The sequence below is a fragment of the Mauremys reevesii genome, linkage group 10, assembly GCF_016161935.1.
Source record: "Mauremys reevesii isolate NIE-2019 linkage group 10, ASM1616193v1, whole genome shotgun sequence".
Classification (NCBI taxonomy): Eukaryota; Metazoa; Chordata; order Testudines; family Geoemydidae; genus Mauremys; species Mauremys reevesii.
Window position 1 is genome coordinate 66,060,536 of NC_052632.1, and position 24,779 is coordinate 66,085,314.

Sequence of the window (24,779 nt, forward strand, 5' to 3'; positions counted from 1 at the left end):
CAGTAAGATTTTTTGGCTCCCAAGGACAGCGTTATATCGGGGTAGAGGTGTACTACACACAATATGATCAAGCTGTGGTACTCGATGCCAGGGGGTGTTGTGAAGCCCAAAAGTATGACCAGGTTCAAAAAAAGAACTAGATCAGTTCATGAAGGATAGGACCATCCATGGCTATTAGCCAAGATGGTCAGGGATGCAACCCCAAGCTCTGAGTGCCCCTAAGCCTCTGACTGCCAGATGCTGGGACTAAATGACGAAGGATGGATCACTTGATAATTGCCCTGTTCTGTTCATTACCTCTGAATGCATCTAGCACTGTCCACTGTTAGAAGACAGGTTACTGGGCTAGTTGGAATCATAGAATACCAAGGTTGGAAGGGACCTCAGGAGGTCATCTAGTCCAACCCCCTGCTCAAAGCAGGACCAATCCCCAGACAGATATTTACCCCAGTTCCCTAAATGGCCCCCTCAAGGAGAGAACTCATAACCATGGGTTTAGCAGGCCAATGCTCAAACTACTGAGCTATCCCCTCTCAGTATAACCACTCATATTCTCAATATATACTTTGCCATGTTTGTGTAAATTACCCCTCACATAAAAAGGGATTTTATTCTATTTCAGTTACATACAACTGAATTTTGGGCACTATAAAGTGAAAAATGTGAATACATTAACTGACAGGCATTTTTTTTTAAATAGCTTTAATTTTCCTTGGTGCTCTATGAACAAAGTTTCTTGCATAAATCTCTCTGAATAGATAATTGAGCTGTTCAATGACATAAGTAGAAGTTATCAAGAATATATATAATGGGAAGGTGGAATGGCTACAGTGGATCTCCATAACTCATGAGTTCTAAAAGATTATTTTCACAAATAAGATTACTTTGTCACTCAGTGATCTGTGGTCATTTGTTTTCCATGAAAACTAGCGTGAATATAGTATTTATTCTAATACACAAGGGTCAGATCAATAAAAATATCTGTTGAATAGGGCATCTTTTCAACTGAAACTGGATTAGAAGCAGCTGCATTAGACATAACTAATTTAAAAACTAGAATGTTCAATTAAGAGCAGTGGTTTTTTGTTGTTTTTTTTAAAAAAAAAACAAAACAAACATCACTCTCCTGTATCATAACACCCTCACAGCAGGACAACTACTTTGTCTACAGATGTAAGAACATCCACACTATATCAACATCTGGCCGGGGTGCTGCTAAATCCAAAGTCAAGAATGAATTTCAAATATAAAAAAGTGCACCATAAAAGAATATTGAATAAGTTTTAATATATTAAGCGCTTCTCAGCAACACAGAGGCAGCCTCTGAACATTATATCCATAGCTTGAGTGTGCATAGAGAGAAACGGCAATGGGACAAGAAACACAATCTAGGGACCAAGTCCTGCTATATGCGAATAAATTTATACAATTCCACTGACACTTTAAGGGGTAATTTCAGTAGTCAGAATGATACCACCACCACGGCTGTGGGTAGGGTCACATTTTTTTTTTTAAGATAATTTGTTTCACACAATTTTTGATATTTAATAACCACCAGTTGCTAAACTACTCCAAGTATGAAAGGCAGGTTGTACCGAAGTTTTAATGAAATCCAGGTTCTTCAAGTTTTCCAGCAATCTCTGACTCTAAAGAATAAAGGATAAAAAACAAAGATTTTTTGGTTTAAAAATTACTGTTCATGGACAGAGACAACACTAACTCAACATCCATAAGTGTGAGCTTACATTTACAAAGTTTAAATTTAGGATGCTACAAACAAGAATCTCTGTCTAATTAATATTACCAATATCATGGAATTGTAATAGTATATTATTTAGGAAAATAGTTTATTGTAGGACTCAAACATGTGCATATATGTATACACCTAAAGCTTTGTAGATACAATTTACATTTTATTTAGTCCATTCAAAAGACTGGATGTATAAATTCCCACATACTAATGGGATAGATTAGCACCTATGGCCAACAGTCAGCCCTTGGGTGCATGTATTCAGCTCCCATTAACTTCATCTTCAAAAACCTGAGAAGAATTAGCATCTATGTGAAGGAAGATTATAGTAATGAATTGGTTATAGCTAAGGCTATGTTCAGTGACGGGTATTTTTAGTAAAAGTCACGGACAGGTCACGGGCAGTAAACCAAAATTCACGGCCCATGACCTGTCCATGACTTACTATATACCTTTGACTAAAACTTGGGGGAGGGGCTGCCCGGGGGTGCCGAGGGTGCTCGAGGAGGGGTAGCCCAGATGCTGGGGAGAGGGTGGGGGGCAGGTTGTGGGTCCCCCATTGGTGCTGGGAGGGCACGCGGCCAGCTACATGGGACCCCAGCCAGTGCCGGAGAGAGGGAAGGGGCAGGTAGCGGCACGTGGCCTGGGACCCCCGCTGGTGCTGGGGTGGGGGGAGCAGGCTCCCTACCTTGCTCTGCACCTCCCCTCCCCCAGCAGCAGCAGAGTTTGGGTATGGGAGGGGGCAGGGAGTTGGGGCACGGGACAAGGTGAGGCAGGCTCCGAGTGGCACTTAACTGGGGGGCTCCCTGGAAGCGGCGACATCCCCCTAGCTCAGGTCCTAGGTGGAGGTGTGGCCAGGCAGCTCTGTGTGCTGCCTCCAGCCAGAGCACTGGTTTTGCAGCTCCCATTGACTGGGAACCGTGGCCAATAGGAGCTGCAGGGGTGGTGCCTGCAGGCAGAGCTGCCTGGCCACAACTCCGCCTAGGACCTGAGCGAGGGGGATGTCGCCGCTTCCAGGGAGCCCCCCAGGTAAGCACCGTTCAAGGCCTGCCTCACCCTGTCCCGTGCCCCAACACCCTGCCCCCTCCCACACCCAAACTCTGCTGCTGGGAGTGGGGTGGGTGCGGTGGCCCGAGACTGCCCCAGCAGCAACCAGTGCAACTGGGGCAGCTCAGGCAGCCCCTGCACCTGACCAGGTGCACCAGCTGCTGCAAAAAGTCATGGAGGTCACGGACAGGCATGGAATTTGTGACCTCCGTGACAAAGTCGCAGCCTTAGTTATGGTCAAATACTATACATGAGAGAGGCTCTCTCAGTTTTCACTGAAGAGCTATAACTTCTAAACAGTTCTTGCCACTGCATTTAAGAAACCCTCAGTACTTCCATTTGGAACCCCTTGTCTCAGTGATTTATAAATTACTACTTATTATTTGCATTACAGTAAGCCTACGCATCCCCATTGTGCTAGGCTCTGTACAAATACATAGTAAGAGATATTCTATACCCTGAGCGGCATACATTCTAAATAGAAAAGACAAAGGATCGGGGAAAGGAATGATTATCTTCATCTACTGATGGAATATTGAGGCACAGAGATTAAGTGACTTGCCTAAGGTCACAGAGGAAGTCTGTGGCATTGCCAGGCACTGACCCTTTTAAGTCCCAATCCAGTGCATGAAACAAAAGGCCATCCTTCCTTTAAAAGTAAAGATACTCAAGGGTTGCCTTGAAAGTAAACTTTACAATTAATTTTAAAAATCTGATTTGATTCCATATTCTTGGTGTAAGTTTTCAGCATGTAAGGATCCCACTACATCTTTAGATTCCTTTAAATAGTTTTGATTAAGAAGCAGTTGTTAGTTAACAACGTCCAACAACAACAAAAATGTAAAACCTATAACCGCCTATCTGGATCCTTTTCTAGTGGGCATATTAAGGCAATGCCTCACTGCAAAGAGTGGTGTTTTTTTACCTTGAGATAGCAATCTCAATGCAAAATCCTAGTGGAGACAGGACACGGTTAGTTTTTATCTCAGTGTATCTTGTCAAGGTCTACCCCTATAGTCCTCACCTGGGTTTTTTACCTCGATGTAGCTAGTCAGGGTAAAAACTACCCGTGACCTGTATCCACTAAGATTTCACTTTGCAATTCCTAATTTCCCTCCCTCCCCGTAAAGAAGACATAGCCTAAAAAGAAGTGCCAATACTGTAGCTGTCAACATGGCTGGTCTTAGTATAGTATGCACTACTACGACACCTTCAGCATATTTGGCAACAATTCTCACTTTATTTCAGATCCGCTGCACCTGTTTTTGAGATGCTTCATCATATTCAAAGATTTCTTTTAAAATGGTTATCAAAGTGGTCTTAAATAAAGAGGTGAGTATTTATATAGTGCTATTGATGCCCAGATGACAGTAACCAAACCAGACACTGCCATTTAAACTAACTTTCTGTCTGGAGAATGAACTTATTCAAGTATGATGGTAGAAAGATCCTTAAGAAGATCCCCCTGCCCACACTCAGAAAAGCAAAAGTTAGCACATCATTTGAAGACGAACTACTACTTACCAGCTGAGATGCATGCTTTATTCTCTGTACAATCCCATCGTGTCCCAGGTACTGCAAGGATAGCCACAGGGGCAGGGCACGGAGTTTCTCTACTGGCTGACTTGATGTCAGGCCTGCAGCTAAGGACTAAAGGCAAGAAAGAATACTGTCACTGAATAAGTAAAATGTCAACACAATCTGATTCATTCTAACGCTATGAAAGCACAAAAACATGTCACAACATTAACAGAAGGATCTTTTGCAACGTATTGTTTATTTAGGAATCTATAAAGGAACAAAGGATCATGTCATGGTTGCAGTTTAAAGTCTCTAGTATCTAAACGTTCATTAAAAAAAAAGCTACCAAAGAAGGATCCTCATGTCTGTAGAGTGTCACTGCAGGTACTGCTGGGAGACCCAACCAGGAACCCAGAGTAAGAGTCATGCTGTCACATTTTGTTGCAGCCTAAAGAGGAAACATTCAAGTTTATTATGGGCCACCCAGATTTTAATTATGTAACAACTTTAAAGACTAGAACATTATACTTTTGACACACCAGTACATACCAGCACTGAAGAGGAGACATAACCTAAAGCCAAAGTTGCCAAATTCACTCTGGAAAGGAAAACAGTCTTAGCTAAATTAATTATTTACAGCTTTTCTTCAACTAAAAGGTAGCATTTTAATCTTCATTTTAAATATTTCATGCAGTTGTATAAAAGGGAAGTCATTTTTGTTCATGTATTTTTATTGCACATAAAGTAAAGATTGCAATTTAATATTCCAGAATTCAGACAAACTAAAATTTCATTTTAGTCTAGATATCAGTCCAACTTTTTAGAGATATTAATCCGTTCTGTGCTAATCATACTTCATCAGTAGCATTCTGTCAATAATTCACAGCATGTCATAAATGTGTGGTACACAACGGTGTACAGTGGTAGCTCAGGGCCAAATAGGTAACAGGCTCTGCTCGGAGGGACTCACAGGCTAAAAGCAGGGGCTCCTCTATTAACACTACTTATTCTGCTACTCCGGTTCTCAATCATGCTGCCTATTGCACCAGTTTCCTTAGCCACCACATGTTCTCTACTCCTCTAAATTTCATCTCTTCAAGCACTCCAGCCTCCCTTCACCTCTTCAATAATCCCTATTAACTGTTACCTTGTGTCTTGTATCATTTAGATTCCAAGCACTTCAAAGCAGGGGCAGGTTACTCACTGACTCCATGCTCATAATTACATATACATGAATAACCTTTTACAACAAAAAAGTGACACCTGCAGGGCTCTAAATTTTGTAGAGTGGCAAATTTATGTTAAGTATCAGAGGGGTAGCCGTGTTAGTCTGGATCTGTAAAAAAACAAAGAAGAATGCTGTGCATAGATAGACTAACACAGGCTGCATGCAGCATGAGGTGAATGAACCCCTTCTTCACTTCTTCAGATGGTGGTGGTTCAGGGGGCAGGTTTATATTTATGTTGGCATAAAATTTATGTTGGCATACAAAACATTTAATAATGGCAAAACAGCTGTGGACATTAGAGTACGTTAGCTATGGAATTACAAGTTGCACCATTATCAGAAGTTTCTGATAATGAATATGATTACACAGAAAGAAGTCTCAAGTTCTGTACCCTTCTACATGTAGCCACATGTTATACTGCTCACAAAGTTCTTTCAGTCGCCCAAGCTTGTCTGTATGACCTGCTCCTGGTGTACCTGAATTGAAAGGAAAGAAAAGTCACTTTAAATATCAAATGTGTAATACAGCAAACATATAAACGTTGATTGTGCATTTAACTCTAGCTCTACATGAATAAATAACCCCAAATACTGTTTAAAAGGTCACCTGCAAGGGGGAGGGGGGAAACATTTGGTGTCTTTTTTCTTTTCATTAGAAATTCAGGTCTTATCTTGAATGGACTCATGAAGAAGTGGAGAGAGCACTAGTGAAGTTATGACATTGGATACCATAGAAGTTCAACTTGATTGACTGAGAATGTGAATTTTATTCATAGTATTTAAAGCTCTGTGTTTTCTTATCTATTTAATTAAAAGTACTTGGGAGACTAGATGTCATAAGCATTCAGAAACTCAGCCATTTCTATTTAAAAAAAGTTCAATACACCTAATTCATCAAAGAATAACCTCTGCCAAAATAAAGAAAACCCTTATTATTTCTAAAAGGAAAAAGCAAGCACAGCACTTTCTTCCCACCTCCACTTACCAAAAAAACAAACAAAAAACTTTTGTCACTAAAGAAGAATTGAAACATTTGCTCAATTATTCATTCAGAGAAAGTTAATTTTTTAAGTTAATGGCATGTACAACACCATAGAAAGGTTTTTGGTCAGCTTTAGAATCCCATTTTTCAAAAGCTAAGCTGTGCTCACTAAAGAACAAACTGTGGAGCCCTAAGTCATGCAAGCACGCCCGCTGACATAAATAGAACTACTTTTATGAGTAAGTTCTCATGAGTGTTAATAACGTTGTACAATCTGGTCCTAAGTCACTCCTTTAAATAACTTCTTGGACAGCTAAATATTATGCAGTCACTATGATATTCTGTATCAAGGAACAGATCTACTCTAACACAAGTCATCAATATTATCTACAATTCCAAGTTCTAAAAAATAAATACTTATTTTTTCTAGAATACTGTTTTACTACTATCTGCTCAGGATACTTACCAGCATTCGCCACTAGTAATAGTGGCAGCTTTCCAGAGTTAATATCATCTTTAATTAGTCTATCCAATAAAGCAACATCCTGTCACCAATAAGAAAAAATATAAACACTGCATTAGACAGACAGTACATAATATGTTCCTGTTGAACTGGAAAATTGGGGTTTCTAAAAGTAGCGCAGGATAGTATCCTGACATTTTAAAAGCTAATCCACTGATTAAATTCTTAATACCTTCTTGTCTGAGTTTTCAATTTCCCCATTTCCACATAGCCCCAAAGACAAAAAAGGTCAAATAAACCATAAACACACAGATAAAGTAGGTGCTTTTAAATTCAGAGTTTTGAATTTACACTGGACAATTCTACTGAAGAAACCTATTTAATGTATAGTCTTCCTCTTACGAAGCATGGACTCAACAGTACTTTCCAACGCTACAAGCTCAGAATGTCTTTCTATTGCCTTCAATGGGCGTTATATTGGGTCCTTGTCTACTTAGGGTTCATCTTTCAACTCTAAAAATCAGGCTTTTGTAACACAAACTTCCATGGACTTTTATCTGTGTGAATCTATTAAAACACAAGGAAAAGTTAAATCATTCATCACAATGTCAGACACAGCAACAAAAAAGTTTAGTGTTCAAGCCTAAACTTCTCCTTTAAAAATTTACCTTCAGGGTCTACATATTTCCAGAGACTCAAACTAGAAAGCCCTTAATGACTGCACCAAAATACACACTGCAGATAATAAGTACCGAGTTCAGGATACAAGTGCTACACGTATTTCTGATTTGATTACTTTTAAGAGATTAAGGCCAATTAATAGCCAATGTTCTGTTACATCTACACCGAGAAAGCTCAGAGGATGAAAAAGTCAAATATTCACCACTCTTTCCTAACAACATTCTCAAATCATTCCTTAGTAAGTGTTCTGAAAAGCAAAAAGAAAAGGTCAGTTTAAAAAGAATGCCCCAAACTTACCATCTGATGTTGGGATCCAAACATGGTGTTACAAGGCACGCGGCACATGCATGAAAGGGGCAACCCAAGCTGCAATGAGAAAGATGGAATTTGAACAACTCACACATGATTTATGTTACTTATTTAAACCGCTCACAGAACTACAAGGAGGACTCAAAAAAAGCCATTGAAAGAAGCAAACACATAGTGACAGAGGCTCTGCTACCAGTGATTTTCCTTGCATTTTAAAAATGAGTTTTCTGCTAGAACTTATGATCAGACTAAGAGTGGAGAAAAGGAAGAGAGTGAGACCACTGTAAAGTAACAAAAAAGTTGTAAAATAAGAGTTAGCTTTTAACATGAGTAAGGGGAAGTAGACAATAAGTCAAACCTGGACATTTTTCAGAGTTTGTATCTTGTCTGCAGGACTGCACTACAAGTGGGCACAGATAAAACACTAATCTTCACCAAGGAAATGAGGCTGCTCCCAATGGACTCAATCCTGTCCAGTCCAGAGCACTTTGGCCTTAATCCAGCAAACATTTAAGCACATGAATAGGCCTATTGAAGGTGTATATTATATATATATTCACTTATGCAAATTATTGCACAGTAGAGAGTTAAGACAAGAAATTTTCATACAATTTATGCAATATATTGCATATATTTTTACAACATGCTGTAATTTCTCTTATTCAGGACCTATCTACAAGCTCGCTATTCCAAGTAAAATTCAGTGAGATTAATTTTTTCAAAGAACTTGGATGCAGAAAAATATTCCTAGGAAAAAGCAAAGTTCAACTGTAAATTGAGACATCTTTCAGTAATGCTTTAGTGATAATACCATTTCAAACAAGAAGCTTGTCATGAAAAAGAAAATTATTATTATACTGAAATGTCTACATGAAACCAGGAACAATCATCCTTAAAAAAAGATACCAGATGCAATTGTTTCATATGAAAAGTTCAGAAAATTCCTGTCTACAACTCTCACATCATCACTGCTGGAATATACAAACTGTGTGCAATCAGAAAACATCATCTTGCTGTCCAGATGAATATTGTAAACTAGAACCCTATAGCTCCATTCTGGGTTATTTTAGTTTATTCCCAATATGTTTATGTTCTTTTTTATGGTTTGGAATCGCTTTGGAATCTTTTAATTAATAAAACAGTCTTACAAACTGTAACGTTATGTTTTATATTATTGTTTTTGCAGATTTTTTGGTTGGCTTCAAGGCATGGTTTCTCCTCCTTCCTTGGCTGGCTTCAGGACAATCTTATTTGTGACTTTCATTGTTTATTCATCAGTTGTTACTAATTTTGGTTAAAAGATAAAATTTAGAAGTATCAAGGAAATTGTGCTTAAAAAACTAAAAAAAAAACTAAAAAAAAAATGGGACCATTAGGACAGTACAAGAAAACTTAAGTTCAGTGTGCGCATACATACACAAACTTTTTAAAAAAAATTCTAGAAACACTATTTCTTCGACAAGCCGGAAAGGAAGAGAGAGGGAGAAGGGTATTTCTGTTATTTAACAACTCGGAAGAAGCTCAGATACCAGGATGATGAGAGCCATGTGAATGCACAAATAGCACTGTTGCAGACACAGCACGTTCAGCGGCCTGAGAGTCAGAGAACCTCACTTTGCTCAAAAAGATCCTCTCTGGTTGACAGAGTATCACTGGCAAACTGAGTAAAGCCCCAATGAGAGGTCAGCAGTGGATGCTCCAGAATGGAGATAAATGAAGGACCTTCTAGTTACAACGGGGATGGCAAAGCAATCCTCCACCCACCCATTACTCACCTGCAACAACCCACACAAAAATTGTGCTGCTTCTGCAACATACCAGTTTCTACCTGTGAACCTCTAGATCCATTCTCAAAATCTAGCTAGGATGCCACTAGGCACGATGATTGCTGCATATAGAAACTTGCAGGTAAGACTCCAAACTTGACACTAAAACTACTTACCTGATTGCAGAGAGTTTGGCCCAAGCCTGTTCTGGCTGCAGAACTAATGTATATAACAGGCTGCTTATTATATAACACATTGAATCCTTCTACTGTGTAGTCTTCATAGCAAGAGTGAATAACAAGCCTACAGACTTTTAAGAGACCTTCACGATCATCTTCATGGTAATAAGCTGACCCATTTTCGTACCTGTAAGACAAACCAACAGAAACAGTCCCAGTTTAGTTAGTGTGTGTAAATACATGGCAGTTATAAAAGTGCTTTCTATCTCAGGCTATGTCTACAGTACCACAGTAAGTCGACCTACGCTACACAACTCCAGCTATGTGAATAATGTAGCTGGAGTTGACATACCTTAGGTTGAGTTACCGCAGGGTCTACATCGTGGGGGGTCGATGGGAGAAAATCTCCCGTCGACTTACCTTACTCTTCTTGTCGGGAGTAGAGTACAGGGGTTGACTGGAGAGTGATCTGCAATTGATTTGGCAGGTCTTTACTAGACCCACTAAATTGACCGCCGTTGATCCCTGCCGTAGTGTAGACCTGCCCTCAGATACTCTATGAAGAGGTACATCAGTATAATCATTGGGCATATGAAACTGAGGCACAGAAAGGCTAAGTAATTTGCCCAGGACCAGAGTCAAAATTAGACCTCAGGAATTCCTTGCTTCCAATCTTCTGCTTTGTCTCTGCTATATTACATTTACTGGTTTAAATAGCATCTGAAACAGAAGTATCTAAGTGCTGTTATATGTTAGTATGTTCTGGCTCCTCATTAAATTAGAAGCTCTACCCAAGCCCAGAACATTACAAATAAAACAAAGCCAAGACAGAAATCAGATGAAGGGTAAATCATTAATTCTAGTTTTATAAGGTTTTAATTTGATCTCCCCCATCCAGTCCAGAGACACGTTATTATATCATAGGAGTTTGTGACTCCAGGAGACAAAGATTATGAAAAAAGATTCAGTGGATCATGGTTCTGACACAAATAGTGGAAGTGACCTTTGGAGGGCTAAAGAGAGGGTAAAGGAAAAAAGAAAAAAAAATTATTTACTAAGATGAGAGCACAGTAAACTATGTTGGCACAGACAGAGATTAGTAACTATGAAAGCTTACTTTACATTCTATTTCTATTTACAGTTACAACAAAGTAGATGAGGGGCAGGGGCAGCTCTATGTTTTTCGCCACCCCAAGCACGGCAGTCAGGCAGCCTTCGGTGGCGTTTCTGACTGCCACCCTCACAGCGACCAGCAGCCCGCCCCCTGCTGCCCCTGATGAGGGGTCTTGGGGAAGAAAACCACTCTTTAAAATCCTCAAAGTTTGCAAAGATATTTTCTCAGACTTATATGCACTGAGTGAAGCCACCAAATCATAAAATGTAGATGGAAACATTTGAGGAACAGGAAAGATTTCACACTTTTAAAGAATTCCATTATAAAAAAACCTCAGCAAGTGGGTATGGCTCACATCTGTAAGAATCATAAGAGTCAGTGAGGAGGATGCAGTTTCAAAGCACAATATTGTAAAATCAGAGTGAAATAGATTTTTTTTTTAAATAGAGTTAAACGTGGACAGGATCTTGCAAACTTTAGTATGAAGCCACTAGCAAACAAATCCATAATACCCAACGTTACCCATGTCCTATTTTAACACTCCTTGAAACACAAACAAATAGACTGCCATTTAGTGCAGTTTATTTAGTACACTGCCATGTCTTCCGCCCAGGAAGTTGGACTACAAATCTGTACTAGCAGTTAATTTGTTTTCATCTCTCTGAACGAAGGATTTCAGCTTCAGCAGTGATATGCAGACTAATGTTTAAAAGCCAAGAAGAGACAATAGTGGAATTAGGTGTCTAATAAAGGTACGACAGTTCCAGTGTAAAGAAATATAGCCACCTAACTAAAATGAAGGGACAACAAGAGGAAGAGTAGTACAGGTCAGGACTTATTAAGTGACAAGGAAGTAGGAGTTTTGCTACATCATTTATGTCCAATATGTATATCAATAATCCTGAATAACCTGAGTCGCTCAGTCCATCCCTCAGCTTAAATTTTTTAAATCCTGCAGCATCCAGCCTCACCATAAATTACCCAAATGACTCCTAATGAGTGACATTCCATCATGCTTTATGGTAGCCATGAAACCTTTTTGGAGCTGAACTATAAGGTAAGCTAAACGTATGTTTAGAAACATTTTAAAAATTATTCATATATCCCAAAGAGTCTATCATATAAATGCAGTTGTAAAACCAAATATACCACTCATTTTACCCTACACACTTGTTCCAAGGTCCAGCAGGTATTCACGCTTGATGTGAAATCACTGCTAACGTGCATATTAGGTGTCAGAACGGGACCAACTGCTCCTCTAAGACTGGGTATTAGGACCATCACTACATAAACTGTCAAATAGATGGATTTCTGCTTAACCCATCTGCATCTCATCTTTGAGTCATGAAACCTAGCCTCATATCCATGTAAGGTTTCAAAAACTTTTAAAGTCACACAAGAGTTTACTAAATAGCTAAATACAGATATTCTTTCATCTTACATTCTACCAACTAGAGAATGCTGATTACGGTATATTGGCTCTACAGAAGGTCCATTTGTCACTGTACGCAGTTAAAACAAGCCTTCATTTATCATCTATAGATGGGGATAATTTGTAACTTTAATAGCTCTATGGCTGGGTCAGTTTTAGTTATTTCCTTTATCGCTTCATTGGTTAATTTAATGAAACGCCCGTGCCTCATTCCTTCCTCCTACAGGAAGGCTCAAATGATTGGATATTGAGACATCTAATGGACAATATATCCTTTTCACATAAGACTAAGATTCCCATCAAGAGCCCCCAAAACCTAAAGAAACGTTGTGATATTAAAGTGAAACAGTTCCTGACTACATTTGTTTTAAGTTAAAGCTCCCTTCAGATTCTTGGTGTGTGTTCATATAAAAGCCCTGAGTATCATTAATTTCCCCTCCCCTTGCTGCCTTGGCTTTTATAGTATGAATACTTTAAAACTCAGTTTGCAGACACTCATGGCTAATCACACCTCTGTGTAAATCCGCTTTGTTGTACCATTTGTCTTTGTCAGCACTCTATAATCCTATGAGGACAGAGACCAGTTATCAGTTTGTCACTGACCATCCACTGCATACAGCATATAATAGCCATATACTACAATAGCCAGTCTTTCATGACAGGGGACTGGCATAAGCCACTCTTTGGAGCCAGTCAACATACTTTTCTGTCAAGGGTCCCACTGAACACCATGTGCTATCCCCATTACCCCTTCCTGCTGTCTGCAAATTAACATCCTGTATTTTACATCATGTCCAAACCATGTTAGTCCAAGGTTAGTCATTCAACCCAGGTCTCAAGAACTGTGGGGACAGGGAATACCTCTAGATTACCATTAAATGAGATATCAGTGAAGCTTTGTCCCACCCAAAGATATTTCTTTACCAAATGGGAAATATTTCCCATATTAGCAGCAGCCAGATTTCATTTTAATCTGCAAATCAGCCAGCTCTGGCACCAGAATGCATTGTTTTCACATATATTAAAGCTTATCTCAAGACTAAGGCACTTTGAGTAAGAATCTTACATGAAATTAAGCCATACAAGGAAATAACCTAGCTGTTTGACTAAGTTTCTTTTCACCTGAAGTATTTCTTGTACTTTTCTTCCCCCTCCAGTGCAGGATCTAAATTACAAGTTCAGGCAGACCTTCAGGAAATATACTTGCTACACTGAAAATTCCTCAGCTGTTCTATACATAAAAACTAAACGAAGTCTAAGGCAGAACCAATGAGAGGTTCGCTGGAAGACCTCTTTTAAAAGCGCTACAAGGCTCAACAGCATATATATGCTTATATAAATGGATATTCAACCATCTGTCTACCCACTATTGTACTTTGGCCCCTAACTCCATTGTAAATTCCTTATAAAAAACACACTTTTATGACTGGTATATTATTGACAAGTTCTTGGCTTTCAAGAACAGCACCCTGTAAACAAGTGTGCTGTATTTAAGATCTTTCACTGTACCACTAATTTAAGGCATAAGGCTATCAAGATGATAAATCGTACTTCAGACTTTTTTTTAAAATCCATTTTTACTATGTAACTTGCATAATAAATAAGCAATTCATGACTTACCTGAAAAGTCTGCAAAGCCAGAGAGTGGTGTCCGAAAGGATTCTAGTTGTAAGATTTCTCAGCCGTTCCCTGTTCAGCACTGAAATATAAGCTGCTAGACTATGTCCCAGCAAAGCCATGTGACCCTGTTCTCCAACATTCTGAAGTCTGCAAACCAGAAACATCGTATGAGAATAACTGTCAGCTTGATACATGTCATGCATATTTATGATGGGTTTATGTTTTCTCCTTTTACTGGATATGCCCAGAATGTCATAGAACTGGTTAAGATGCAATATTTTCTTCAAATATATACCAGAATGATGTATAAAAGATCCATGTCTACACTAGGAGAAAAGGTGAATTTTAACACATTAATTAACATGTGTAGACACGGCAGTTGTAGTTTAGACACCTTTTAGCTGCCTGAGATAAATCCTAAAAGGGAGCATAGAGTTTCATCTCAACCTACTAACATATTAAAACTGCAACTGCCCTTTTACAATAAGATTTTAGTGTGCATTAAACATATGCCTAGGCCTGGTATACACAAAAAAAGAAAGTAGACGCTATGAAACTTGGAAGTTTAAACTATATCTTTTCTCATAACTATTATTTACATAATATTTTAAATCTTCAAACTGTTTTGCAAATATTGATCTTCGACACTCCTGTGCAGGTAGGGAGTCTAGTAGTATCACCATTTTATGGAGAAATGGAAGGAGAGAGGTTAAATGTACTGCCCACGGCTACAAATAAGTCAGTTCCAGAGCAAGGATTAGAATTCAGTGACTCCCATTCCCAGGCTCAGAGTACCCCACTTTAAACAAAACAAAACAAAAAATCCATATGCAGAGCTGACTATGCAACTTGTAATTTACAACTATACTATATCTGATGCAACTAAAAATTCTGAAGGTAAGTCAAAAAATTAGGCTTCCACAGAATGCAGGCAGCATAAGCAATGCTCATAAAGTTGAGGACAATTCAGAGAAATTGAGTTGTCAGCCAGGAATAATTCCCTGCTATACACAACTGCTTTTAATACTTCACTGCAGTAAAGAGTATGGCTATTTTGAGGAAAACATTACCACCAAGTCATGGATAGTTACATAATTTCAACCCAATTTCAATTTGCTATCAGGACTATTAAAAAAATTCCTATTAGGTATGTTCCACATTTTACTTTTTCTCCTGGTTCAGTGTATAATGTAACAAAGGTTTAGTTAAAACAGCTTACACTGTTGCAAATTTAAAATTAATAAAAAAAAATTAAGTGTACAATTTGTGGTTTCAAAAATTATCACAGCAAATATAGTTATCAAGTTATAATCTTCCAAATAGAACAATACAATTTAGCATTACCGGTAAGACTGTGATGACTCATCTTCCTCCTCTCCATGCATGAGGTTCTGTACTAATTGGAGAACGCTCACCATATCTTGCCCACTAGAAAAGGAAAAATGGTAAGTAGATGAGCAACTCTAGTACCTCAGAATACAGATCCTAAAGGCCACTTACAGCTGTTTTGCAACAAGACGCAAGGGTTTTGCTCTGTAGAATGTTGGGATGGTGGGGAAAAGCTATCAGTGGAGGACATAACAGGATCATAGTGGGAAGGCTGCTGTATCAATGAGTCCAGATCCTCTGACTTATGCATGGGGCATTTCAACAGGCCTAAGGAACTGGCCCACATAGAGGCTCCCTTGAAATCTGAGGATTTGGACTGACAAGCTTAACTAAGCAATCGTTCAGCCCTGGAGCGCTGGATTGTAGGTGAAGACATTGCCAGTGGATGTCCAAACTCAGAGGATCCAATCATGAGCTCACAAAGTTGAGCACATCTCTCAGTAATATGATTATCTCTAAAATACACTGATTACTTACAACCATCTGTTTTAGTGACTAGAAAGTGTTTCTTGAAACCATTTCTGGAACTATGCTGCCTTACAACTGCTAGAAGTGCAAAAACAAAAGCCACCACACACCAACCCAACTTGAAATAGTATCAAATTAAAACCTATATTAATAAAATGAAAAATAATGAAAGTATGAAAGAGGTAACAGTTACACTAATAAAAAGCATTCCCAACTTCTTACAAGTCTGTTCAACTTCATCGATTCATACCAGTTTCATTAACTTCCATGAAAGACAAGTTTGTTTGTTTTTTTAAATAAAAACAAGTTGTGTGTTCACAATATTCTTCTGCTGTTAAACCCATGTTAAATTAGAATGGAAACTGAACTGCAGTCTTAGTCTGGGCTCATGAATGATTTTGCAGAAAAAAGATTATGACAATGCAATCCTGAATCTTATTTTTCAGATGCAATAGTCAATTTAATGCACAAATCATAGCACGTAAACTTTCAGGTTGTTATGCTGAGTGATGTATAGTTTTCTGTGAAGGCCAACCATATTCCTCAACATGGTGCTTTGTGCCTCACATACTGTGGAATATCATTCTCAAGTATGAATTTCCTGTCTGAATGTGCATCTCAAACTCATTGAATGCAATATTTCAGATTTAAAAGTAAATCTACATAAAAATTATGCTATATAATAAAGACATAAAACTCCATTAAATTATCTTTTCTAAGGCTTTATTAGAACTCAAGAAGAGCTCTGTGTAGCTTGAAAGCTTGTCTCTCTCACCAACAGAAATTGGTTCAATGCAAGACATTACCTCACCTACCTTCTTTCTAATATCCTGGGATCAACACAACTACAACATTGCAAACAACTAATGCTTCATTAGCTACCAGTGACACAAAATCCTACTCACAAAGGGCAAGTAATTTTTTTGATCCATAAATAAAATATATCAATCGTGGGCATAGTCAGGAGACCAGATTTTGCGGCTGGACAAGTAAATTTTCATGATAGTATATATTATAAGTTCCTTGCAAAATTATTGCAAACGTTTTACTTAAGAGTTTGTCAGGGGCAGCTCTAGGTATTTTGCCGCCCCAAGCATGGCAGGCAGGCTGCCTTCTGCGGCTTGCCTGCGGGAGGTCCCCGGTCCCGCGGATTCGGCGGCACGCCTGCGGGAGGTCCACCGAAGCCGCGAGACTAGCGGACCCTCTGCAGGCATGCCGCCGAAGGCAACCTGCTTGCCGCCCTCGCGGTGACCGGCAGAGCGCCCCCCATTGCTTGCCGCCCCAGGCACGCACTTGGCGTGCTGGTGCCTGGAGCTGCCCCTGGAGTTTGTACACTGAATATGAAGAATACATTGTTACCTACCTCCCCTGGAGTGGTCCAGGAATATCGTTCCTTACATACTTCTTTTCATTTTCTTCCTCCATTTTTCTAATTTAAACACACAAGAAAAAGAGTTACTTACATTTTAACTTTTTGTTGCATAGCAACGAAATTCCTAGTGCTGTTCGACGCTCAAAAATACATTGGCATGTTCACAAGAGACAAAAATCACTGAATATAGTTTGAATAGATCAACAAGCCTAACATAAGATTTAATTAAGGATGGCCTTAAAAAGAGTTGTTGATTTGACTTTCCTTTGATTAAGAAGAAAAAACTTAAAGACTATGCTTTATAAGGCTAGTGAAAACCTTTTTCAGCAGATCATGTGAGATGGAAGTAAAAGTTACTTGTGGAGCCATGATTCACATGCTAAGAGCAAGTCAAAGCCTTTAGAAAATGTGTCCTGGTTGGATTTAGACTGAATGCTACAAAATATGTATTGGATTGGCCCTGCAAATATTCATTAACAACAAACACCCTCAGTCAAGAAACATTCTTGATTTGAATATGGCAGAAATTAAGTACAAATATCTGATAATGATCGGTCCTAGAATTAGTAGAAAAAAAACCATTCCACTTGCTTGAAGACATTGGCATCAGTATCTACATGTGTAACATATATCTGCTGTTCTTCTAGCCATTATTCTTTGTAGATACCTTTGATTATCTTCTAGCATCTTCATGGCCTCATTAAGATTCTTTCCCATTTCTGCTAAGGTAGGGTCAACCATCTATTATTGGGAGAGAGGAAAAAAAAAGGTAATCCCAAATGTCACTCTTACTAACTACTCCCACAGTTGCTTTTACCACTCAGAATAAGCTCAGATTTAAAGTTACATACCGGTAACAAATATCAAGTACTGCATGTTCAACTCAAAATATACTAAATTAATAAATATTTGTGTATTGAAGTAAAAAATTATACTGGATAGCAACATGGATTTTATTACAGGTAGATCCAGAGCAAACCTCTCGATTCAAACCTCTCTTCAACAAGCAAACCAAAACTCATTCCAAACACTTAAATTTGCAGGTTGTGTCTTTTGGGGTGGGGAGGAAGGAGTGGAGCAAGAAGAGGCAGCAGAGGGAGGAGGCTAGTTTGAAATCCAGATTGAAAAAACTTCAGGAAAGATCATGGTGGTCAAATCAGGCCCACTATATATAGCTTGGATCTGCAAATTAATCTCTGTGGTATCCTTCAGTCCCAACTGTAGCTATTATTGACAGTCATTCTGTAGCCCCAGGAACCTCTCACTTACAACTTCTATGAACCTGTGTATGTAAAGTAAAAATATAAGCCTTTGCAAGATCATATAATTTACAGAAAAATGTCTATATGTAGAATTTATACAATATCCTGTTGAAAAATCCTGATAAGGGATATGCATCATAAAATTTCTGCAAAATCTAGGATAGAAACTAGAGTGACAAATTCAGCTTAGTTTCAGATACACAGGCTCTCACCCTCACCAAAAACTAATGATACAACAGTGAGGGGTTCAGAGCAACAGGAAGAAGGAATAGGGGAATCAGAGACAACACTGGATATATGAACATCATCCCTAGGAAAAGGAAACTTTCCTCCTCCGAAGACCCCAAATACTAAAAGTTTTGGTAAGTGACTGAAAACCTGACTGTAGTGTTTCACTTCAACTTCAGGGGGAAAAAAAAAATCACACACACACACACGTAATCTTATTCATATATTTAGTTTGAGAGTTAAACTGAGAGGCCCTTAAACATGCCTAAGCTATCAATTATAGGGGCAGTCAAAAACAAGAGGCTAAACTTTTATATTAATTTTAACAACTGTAAAGAAAAAGGAAGTTTCAATTTAAGGCTGTCACTCTGTCCTTAAGTTCACACTACGGCTCAAAAGCCTTACACAAATCTGAAAGATTATAGTATGTGCCTCTATACTACCCTAATTTTCAAAACAGACTAAAAACCTTAACTCTATTTCCTTGCATTTTTTAACATGATATACTCTTAACCTGATTTTCAATGCTGATTTATGTATGAGATTTTCCCTCTAGTTGACAAAGGCTAAGAACTTGTTACATCTTCGTCTGGTCCAACCAAGACTAGTAGTATTGCCAGAGTGGTCTCATCCTCCAACAGTTGTAATTATACTTTTCCTCCTATCAGAATAGGCAAATAGTCTCTAAAAAGCCTGAACTTGTTGCATGAATTAGCCTACAATGGATGTTTGTGGAAGGGCTTGTCACAGAGTGTAAAGGCCCTTTAAGGATACATGTACCCTGCAACTGTGAGAACTTCCCAGCCTAAGCAAACAGATTTGCACTAGCATGCTGAAAATAGCTGGGTAGGACGTTAAAGCACCAGCAGAGACTTGGGATAGCCAAACAAGCTCCACCAGTGCTGCAAAGTCCACACAGCTATTTTTTAGTGCACCAGCATGAGCCCAACTACCATAAATCAGTTTATCTGGGCTGGGAGGCTCTCTCCCAGCTGCAATGTAAACATAGCCCAAGTTCCTTAGGATTATAGTTCCTACCTGTGACTGTGCCAGTTGCCTACAGCCTGATGAGATAAAAGGCCAACACGCAGCTCAATTAAGGATGGGATTGGGGAAGCTCTTGCAGGAGACTCTGGGTCAGAAAAAGGTGCTGAAAAGGGGCTTCCCACACCAGCTAGCAGCAGCAGAAGCCCTCTTAGGCAGAGGCCGAGGACTAGCCAGGTGGCAGGACCTGTTCTGATTGATGCCAAACTGTGTTTCTTTTTGAACCACATATGCATCCCTGGGAAAAGGAAAGGAAACACTGATACTGGTGAAAACTTCACTGAAGCAGCCAGCCAGCCAAATTACATGAGCTGGGAAATTGAGGCAGAGACAGGTTTTGATGCTGAGCTTGGGGAGATCCTGTAACAGGGGCTCTCTCTTTTCCTCTGCAGACCAAACTTATCAACCCCCATCCCCACCCTCGCAAAAATAGGCAAAAGCTGCATCATCTAAAAACTGAGATTTAGTCCACCTTCACAGAATTGGTCTTGAGCTCAAAGCTTCCACCACTGGAGTAGTTTAGCCTTCAACATTTTTGTCCATCATTTTTATCTAGCGATATTAAAAAAAATAAAAATAAAAAAAATCAACCAACAACAAATACCTTGTACTAATAGTACCTGTAGGGATATACTGACTCTTACTCTTTTGCTACAGTAGCTGAGAAACAGTACTCCCACTGGCTTGTACATGCCTGCCATCATCACTAATACTGGCACACTTGGGTGGGGGAAGGAGAACAGAATGCAGGCATGTTTATTACTGCAAAAGATGGATGGAATATTAATTTGTATGTATTGTATGCCATTTCCTTCTCAAGGACTAACTCAGAAAAAATTCAGTTTACAGTTATCTCATTTTAAAGACTACTTTTATGACAATATTTAGAGAGGTATTTAACCCATGTATGTGGAGGCAAGCAGTGATAATGGTGGAATGGGTAAAAGACTCCACACCTATAAAAATGAAATGAAAGTTCCAAAAATTTTATCATGGAAATAGCAACTGACACATAATTATAGATTGACATTCAAAACATCAGAGTGTTGATTTGTAGTCAAGTTTTTAAGATAACATTAATGGATGGGCATAAGAGTCACGATAGAGAAACAAAAATTGAATCCAGTTATGCTATTTATATTTACTAGTAAAACGTCCATGCAGCTCCACTGATGTTTTCATAGCATTCCTTGCACCAAATCCAAAAACTTTTGCAGCGATCTCGCACACTTAAATAAAATAACTTCCAAATCCATAAGTGAATATTTATGCAGAGTAACTGACTGAAGAATATTATTGATTATAGAAGCCTATATATTGGAGTCATGAAAGCCTGAGTGGCATTCACAAAACATTAAAAATACCTCACTGAAAGGAAATAATTTGTGTTAAACAACCTTAGAAATCTTTTTCTGGCATTGCATGCAAAATACTTGAACAGATCTGTCCTGAATGGTGACATTTGTGGAATGATCTGTAACAGCCATTGTGATACTGAGCTATAAACAAACAAAACAGCTCACAAATTCTCTGCTGCAATTATGTGTTAAGTAAAAACTTAGCAATGTTTACCTTTCCACCTACACACAAACACATTGTCTTTTTTTCAACTATAGCTATCATATATGCAAGCTTTTTGCCAGTACAACTAGTAGATTATGTAGCCAGTGAAGTCTTATGTTTGCTCCAGCTACTTTTCTGTCATCATGAAATAAAAAAGTTACATGAGATGTCATAAAAGCCAAAAAGCCTTTGATTTTTTAAGTGGACTTCATTGTGAACTAAAATCCGCAATTGCTTATTTTGATTGCTAATTGGATAAGAAATATTTATTTTCTGAACTTTTCAAAGTATATTTAAGGTACGTGATTTTAACAATACAAAACTTAGATTAAAAATTAAAGAAAGTTACTCAATTATGATTCAGAAAAATCAAGCATAATTCCCTACCAATGACACTGAAACCACATCCAGTGATGACATTCCTTATCCCCATTCTCCAACATAGGCAAGCGTGTCCTCTAACAGAGAATGGGACTGGAAGTAAGCCCAACATTGGCTCTTTTCTTTAGTCCGACACAGATTGAGTACAGGCTTCATCCAAAGCCCACTAAAGTCAGAGTCTCTTTCCACTAATTTCATGTGTGACCTTGTGCAAGACACTTCTGTTCCTCAGTTTCCCCACACATAAAATGGGTATAATAATATTTATCTCACAGGGATCTTAATTACTGTTTGTAAAGCACTTCAGGGTCCTCTGATGGAAGGGAAAGTTATCCTGTACAGTAAGGATGGGCTCCACCTAAATCAAAACAGAACCAGACTGCTGGCATGTAAAATTAAAAAGGTTGTAGAAGATTTTTTAAACGGGGCTGGTAGAAGTGTTGATAGGTGTGGAGGAGCGCACGGTTAGAGTGCCGCCACCCCTCAGGGATCAATTTATTAAAGGGGGAACTCTATATCCTTGTGAAGGGGATAGGAAAGAAGTTGATAAAGTACAGGTATGAGCTAGTAATGAACAGGCAAATGTAAAAGTCCCATGTAACTATAATATGAACGCAGATTGACAAAATGTACAAGTGCTCAGGGCCGGCTTTAGGCTGATTCGCCCGATTCCCTGGAATTGGGCCCCACGCCTTAGGCGCCTTTTTAATTAATTAATTAAATTTTTACTTACCCTGGCAGCAGTTCGGGGCTTCGGTGACATTTTGACAGTGGGGGGTCTGCTCCGGGAGTCTTCGGCAGCATTTCAATGGTGGGGGAGAGGGGTGTCCTTCGGTGCCATGGAAGACCCGGAGCAGATCCCCCACCGCTGAAGTGCCGCTGAAGCCCTGGACCGCTGCCAGGTATTCAAATCAGGCCCCTGCTCTTCATAAAGCTGGCCCTGCAAGTGCTTATATACAAATGCTAGAGGTTTATAGTGCCTGGCATTAAATGAGGATATTTATATAATAGGCATCCCAAAAGCTTGGTGAAATGAGGATAAATGGGATGTGGTAATACCAGAGAACAAAATATATAGGAATGAACAGAGTAGACCACTGCTCAATGCGCAGCAGCAATCAACAAAGCTAACAGAATGTTAGGAACCATTAGGAAAGGGATAGATAATAAGACAGTAAATATCGTAATGCCACTATAGAAATCAATGGTATGCCCATGTCTTGAATATGCATACAGTTCTGTTTGAGCCATCTCAAAAAAGATATAGCAGAATTGGAAAAGGTGCAGAGAAGGGAAACAAAAATGGTATGGAACAGCTTCCATATGAGGAGAGATTAAAAAAAGACTGACTATTCAGCCTGGAAAAGAGACAGCTGTGACGTTATGAGTGTAATATAATATTTCATTGGAAGATGACAGGGCCAGGGGGAGTTGATTAACTCATAGACTGACCTGACCCATGGGTGAACCTTGAGGACTGGTTAGGAAGATATGTAAATGACTAGAGCTTTGAAATGCAAGTTTGCATTGTTAGAGGTAGAAGAGCAGATGTTTGCTCAGGGCTTGTGATGTCAGCAAACAAGTCTTGTCTATTGCTATAGTTTTAATTCAAAGATCAAAAACGGAATATTAACATTTATGATCATACTTGAGTGAAATAGTAGTATTGTCTATGTGTCTCTTTGAAGGTTGTGGTAACCTGTAGCTGAACTGTTTAATGGATAAATTACTCTGTGCTAAGTGCCAGGATATTTGGGAGAAGGAGTTAAGCCTATTGTTTTCTCAGGCCGAACGGCTGCTGGAAATGTATAAGAACCCTGGGACAGGATTCCTTCTTCATCTCAGATCTGCTTTGGGTTTCAAGAGGGGGAAACCTTAAGCCATAAGGATTGAGATCCCCAGTCATTGACTGGAGCCACCCTGAATATGGAAATTGGACTATAACCTATGGACTATTTCTAAAAGGACTTTTGGCAACTACAAGTTCACCTCTACTATGTATCTGAACCTCGAGAATTGAATTCAAGTCTGTCTGTATATTGCTCTTTTAACCAACACTCTTTTCTTTTTTAATAAATTTTAGCTTAGTTAATAAGAATTGGCTATAGCGTGTATTTTGGGTAAGATCTAAGTTATAATTGGACCTGAGTGTGTGGCTGATCCTTTGGGATTGGAAGAACCTTTTCTTTTATATGATGAAGTAAGATTCTCATATCTGACAGGTGTGTCTGGATGGAGGCCTGAGGCTGGGCACTTTAAGGGAACTGTGTGGTTTGGACTTCTGAGTAACCAGTAAGGTACTAGAGAAGCTGTTTTGTGCTGGTTGGTAAATCTAAGTATTGGAATAACCACCAGCGCTTGGGGTTTGCAGTTCACCCTGATTGAGTGACCTCAGCTGGCTCCCACGGGCAGCACCGTCACAACAGCTATGAGGGATTACAATAGCCGTCTATAAAATCATGAATGGTATGGCCAAAGCAAATAGGGAAGGGTTATTTACCCCTCCACATAACACAAGAAATAGAGGTCACCCAATGAAATTGTTTTAAACCTGCTGCCTACTAAACAAAAAGACGCACTTCTTCACACAATGCACAATCAGCCTGTGGAACTCACTGCCAGGAGATGATGTGAATGCCAGAAATTTAATGGGCTTAAAAAAAAAAATTAGTTAAGTTCATGGAGGATAGGTCAATCAATACCTATTAGCCAAGATGGTCAGGGACCCAACTCCATGCTCTGGATGTCCCTAACCGTCCGATTGCCAGAAACTGGGACTGGACAACAGAGGGTGGATCACTTGATTGCCTGTTCTGTTCATTCCCTCTGAAGCATCTGGCATTGGCCACTGTTGGAAGACAGGATACTGGGCAAGATGGACCAGTGGTCTCCCCCAGTATGGCTGTTACTGTCACAAAAACATGGAGTGCACATAGAATGAGATCAGCATCTGTGTCTATGTCTCATCATAGCTATTAGG

At 39.1% G+C, this 24,779-nt stretch overlaps 1 protein-coding gene across 3 annotated transcripts in view; it reads right to left on the bottom strand.

Annotated features, from left to right (window-relative positions):
* The window catches only part of PDXDC1 (pyridoxal dependent decarboxylase domain containing 1), a 47,174-nt gene that overhangs the window by 16,016 nt on the left and 6,379 nt on the right, over positions 1-24,779 (bottom strand). For 2 of the 3 annotated variants that reach the window (XM_039492552.1, XM_039492556.1), the window contains exons 2-13: positions 17,989-18,062; positions 17,313-17,378; positions 15,437-15,520; positions 14,093-14,239; positions 9,924-10,113; positions 7,970-8,038; positions 6,995-7,073; positions 5,939-6,023; positions 4,868-4,916; positions 4,665-4,766; positions 4,322-4,447; positions 1,596-1,646 (exon numbers count right to left, since the gene is read on the bottom strand). In XM_039492552.1, the coding sequence (XP_039348486.1) occupies positions 1,596-1,646; positions 4,322-4,447; positions 4,665-4,766; positions 4,868-4,916; positions 5,939-6,023; positions 6,995-7,073; positions 7,970-8,038; positions 9,924-10,113; positions 14,093-14,239; positions 15,437-15,520; positions 17,313-17,378; positions 17,989-18,062 (1,122 nt within the window). Of the gene's footprint in view, positions 1-1,595; positions 1,647-4,321; positions 4,448-4,664; positions 4,767-4,867; positions 4,917-5,938; positions 6,024-6,994; positions 7,074-7,969; positions 8,039-9,923; positions 10,114-14,092; positions 14,240-15,436; positions 15,521-17,312; positions 17,379-17,988; positions 18,063-20,327; positions 20,408-24,779 lie in introns of all 3 variants that reach the window. The other variant, XM_039492555.1, reaches the window with a different exon arrangement.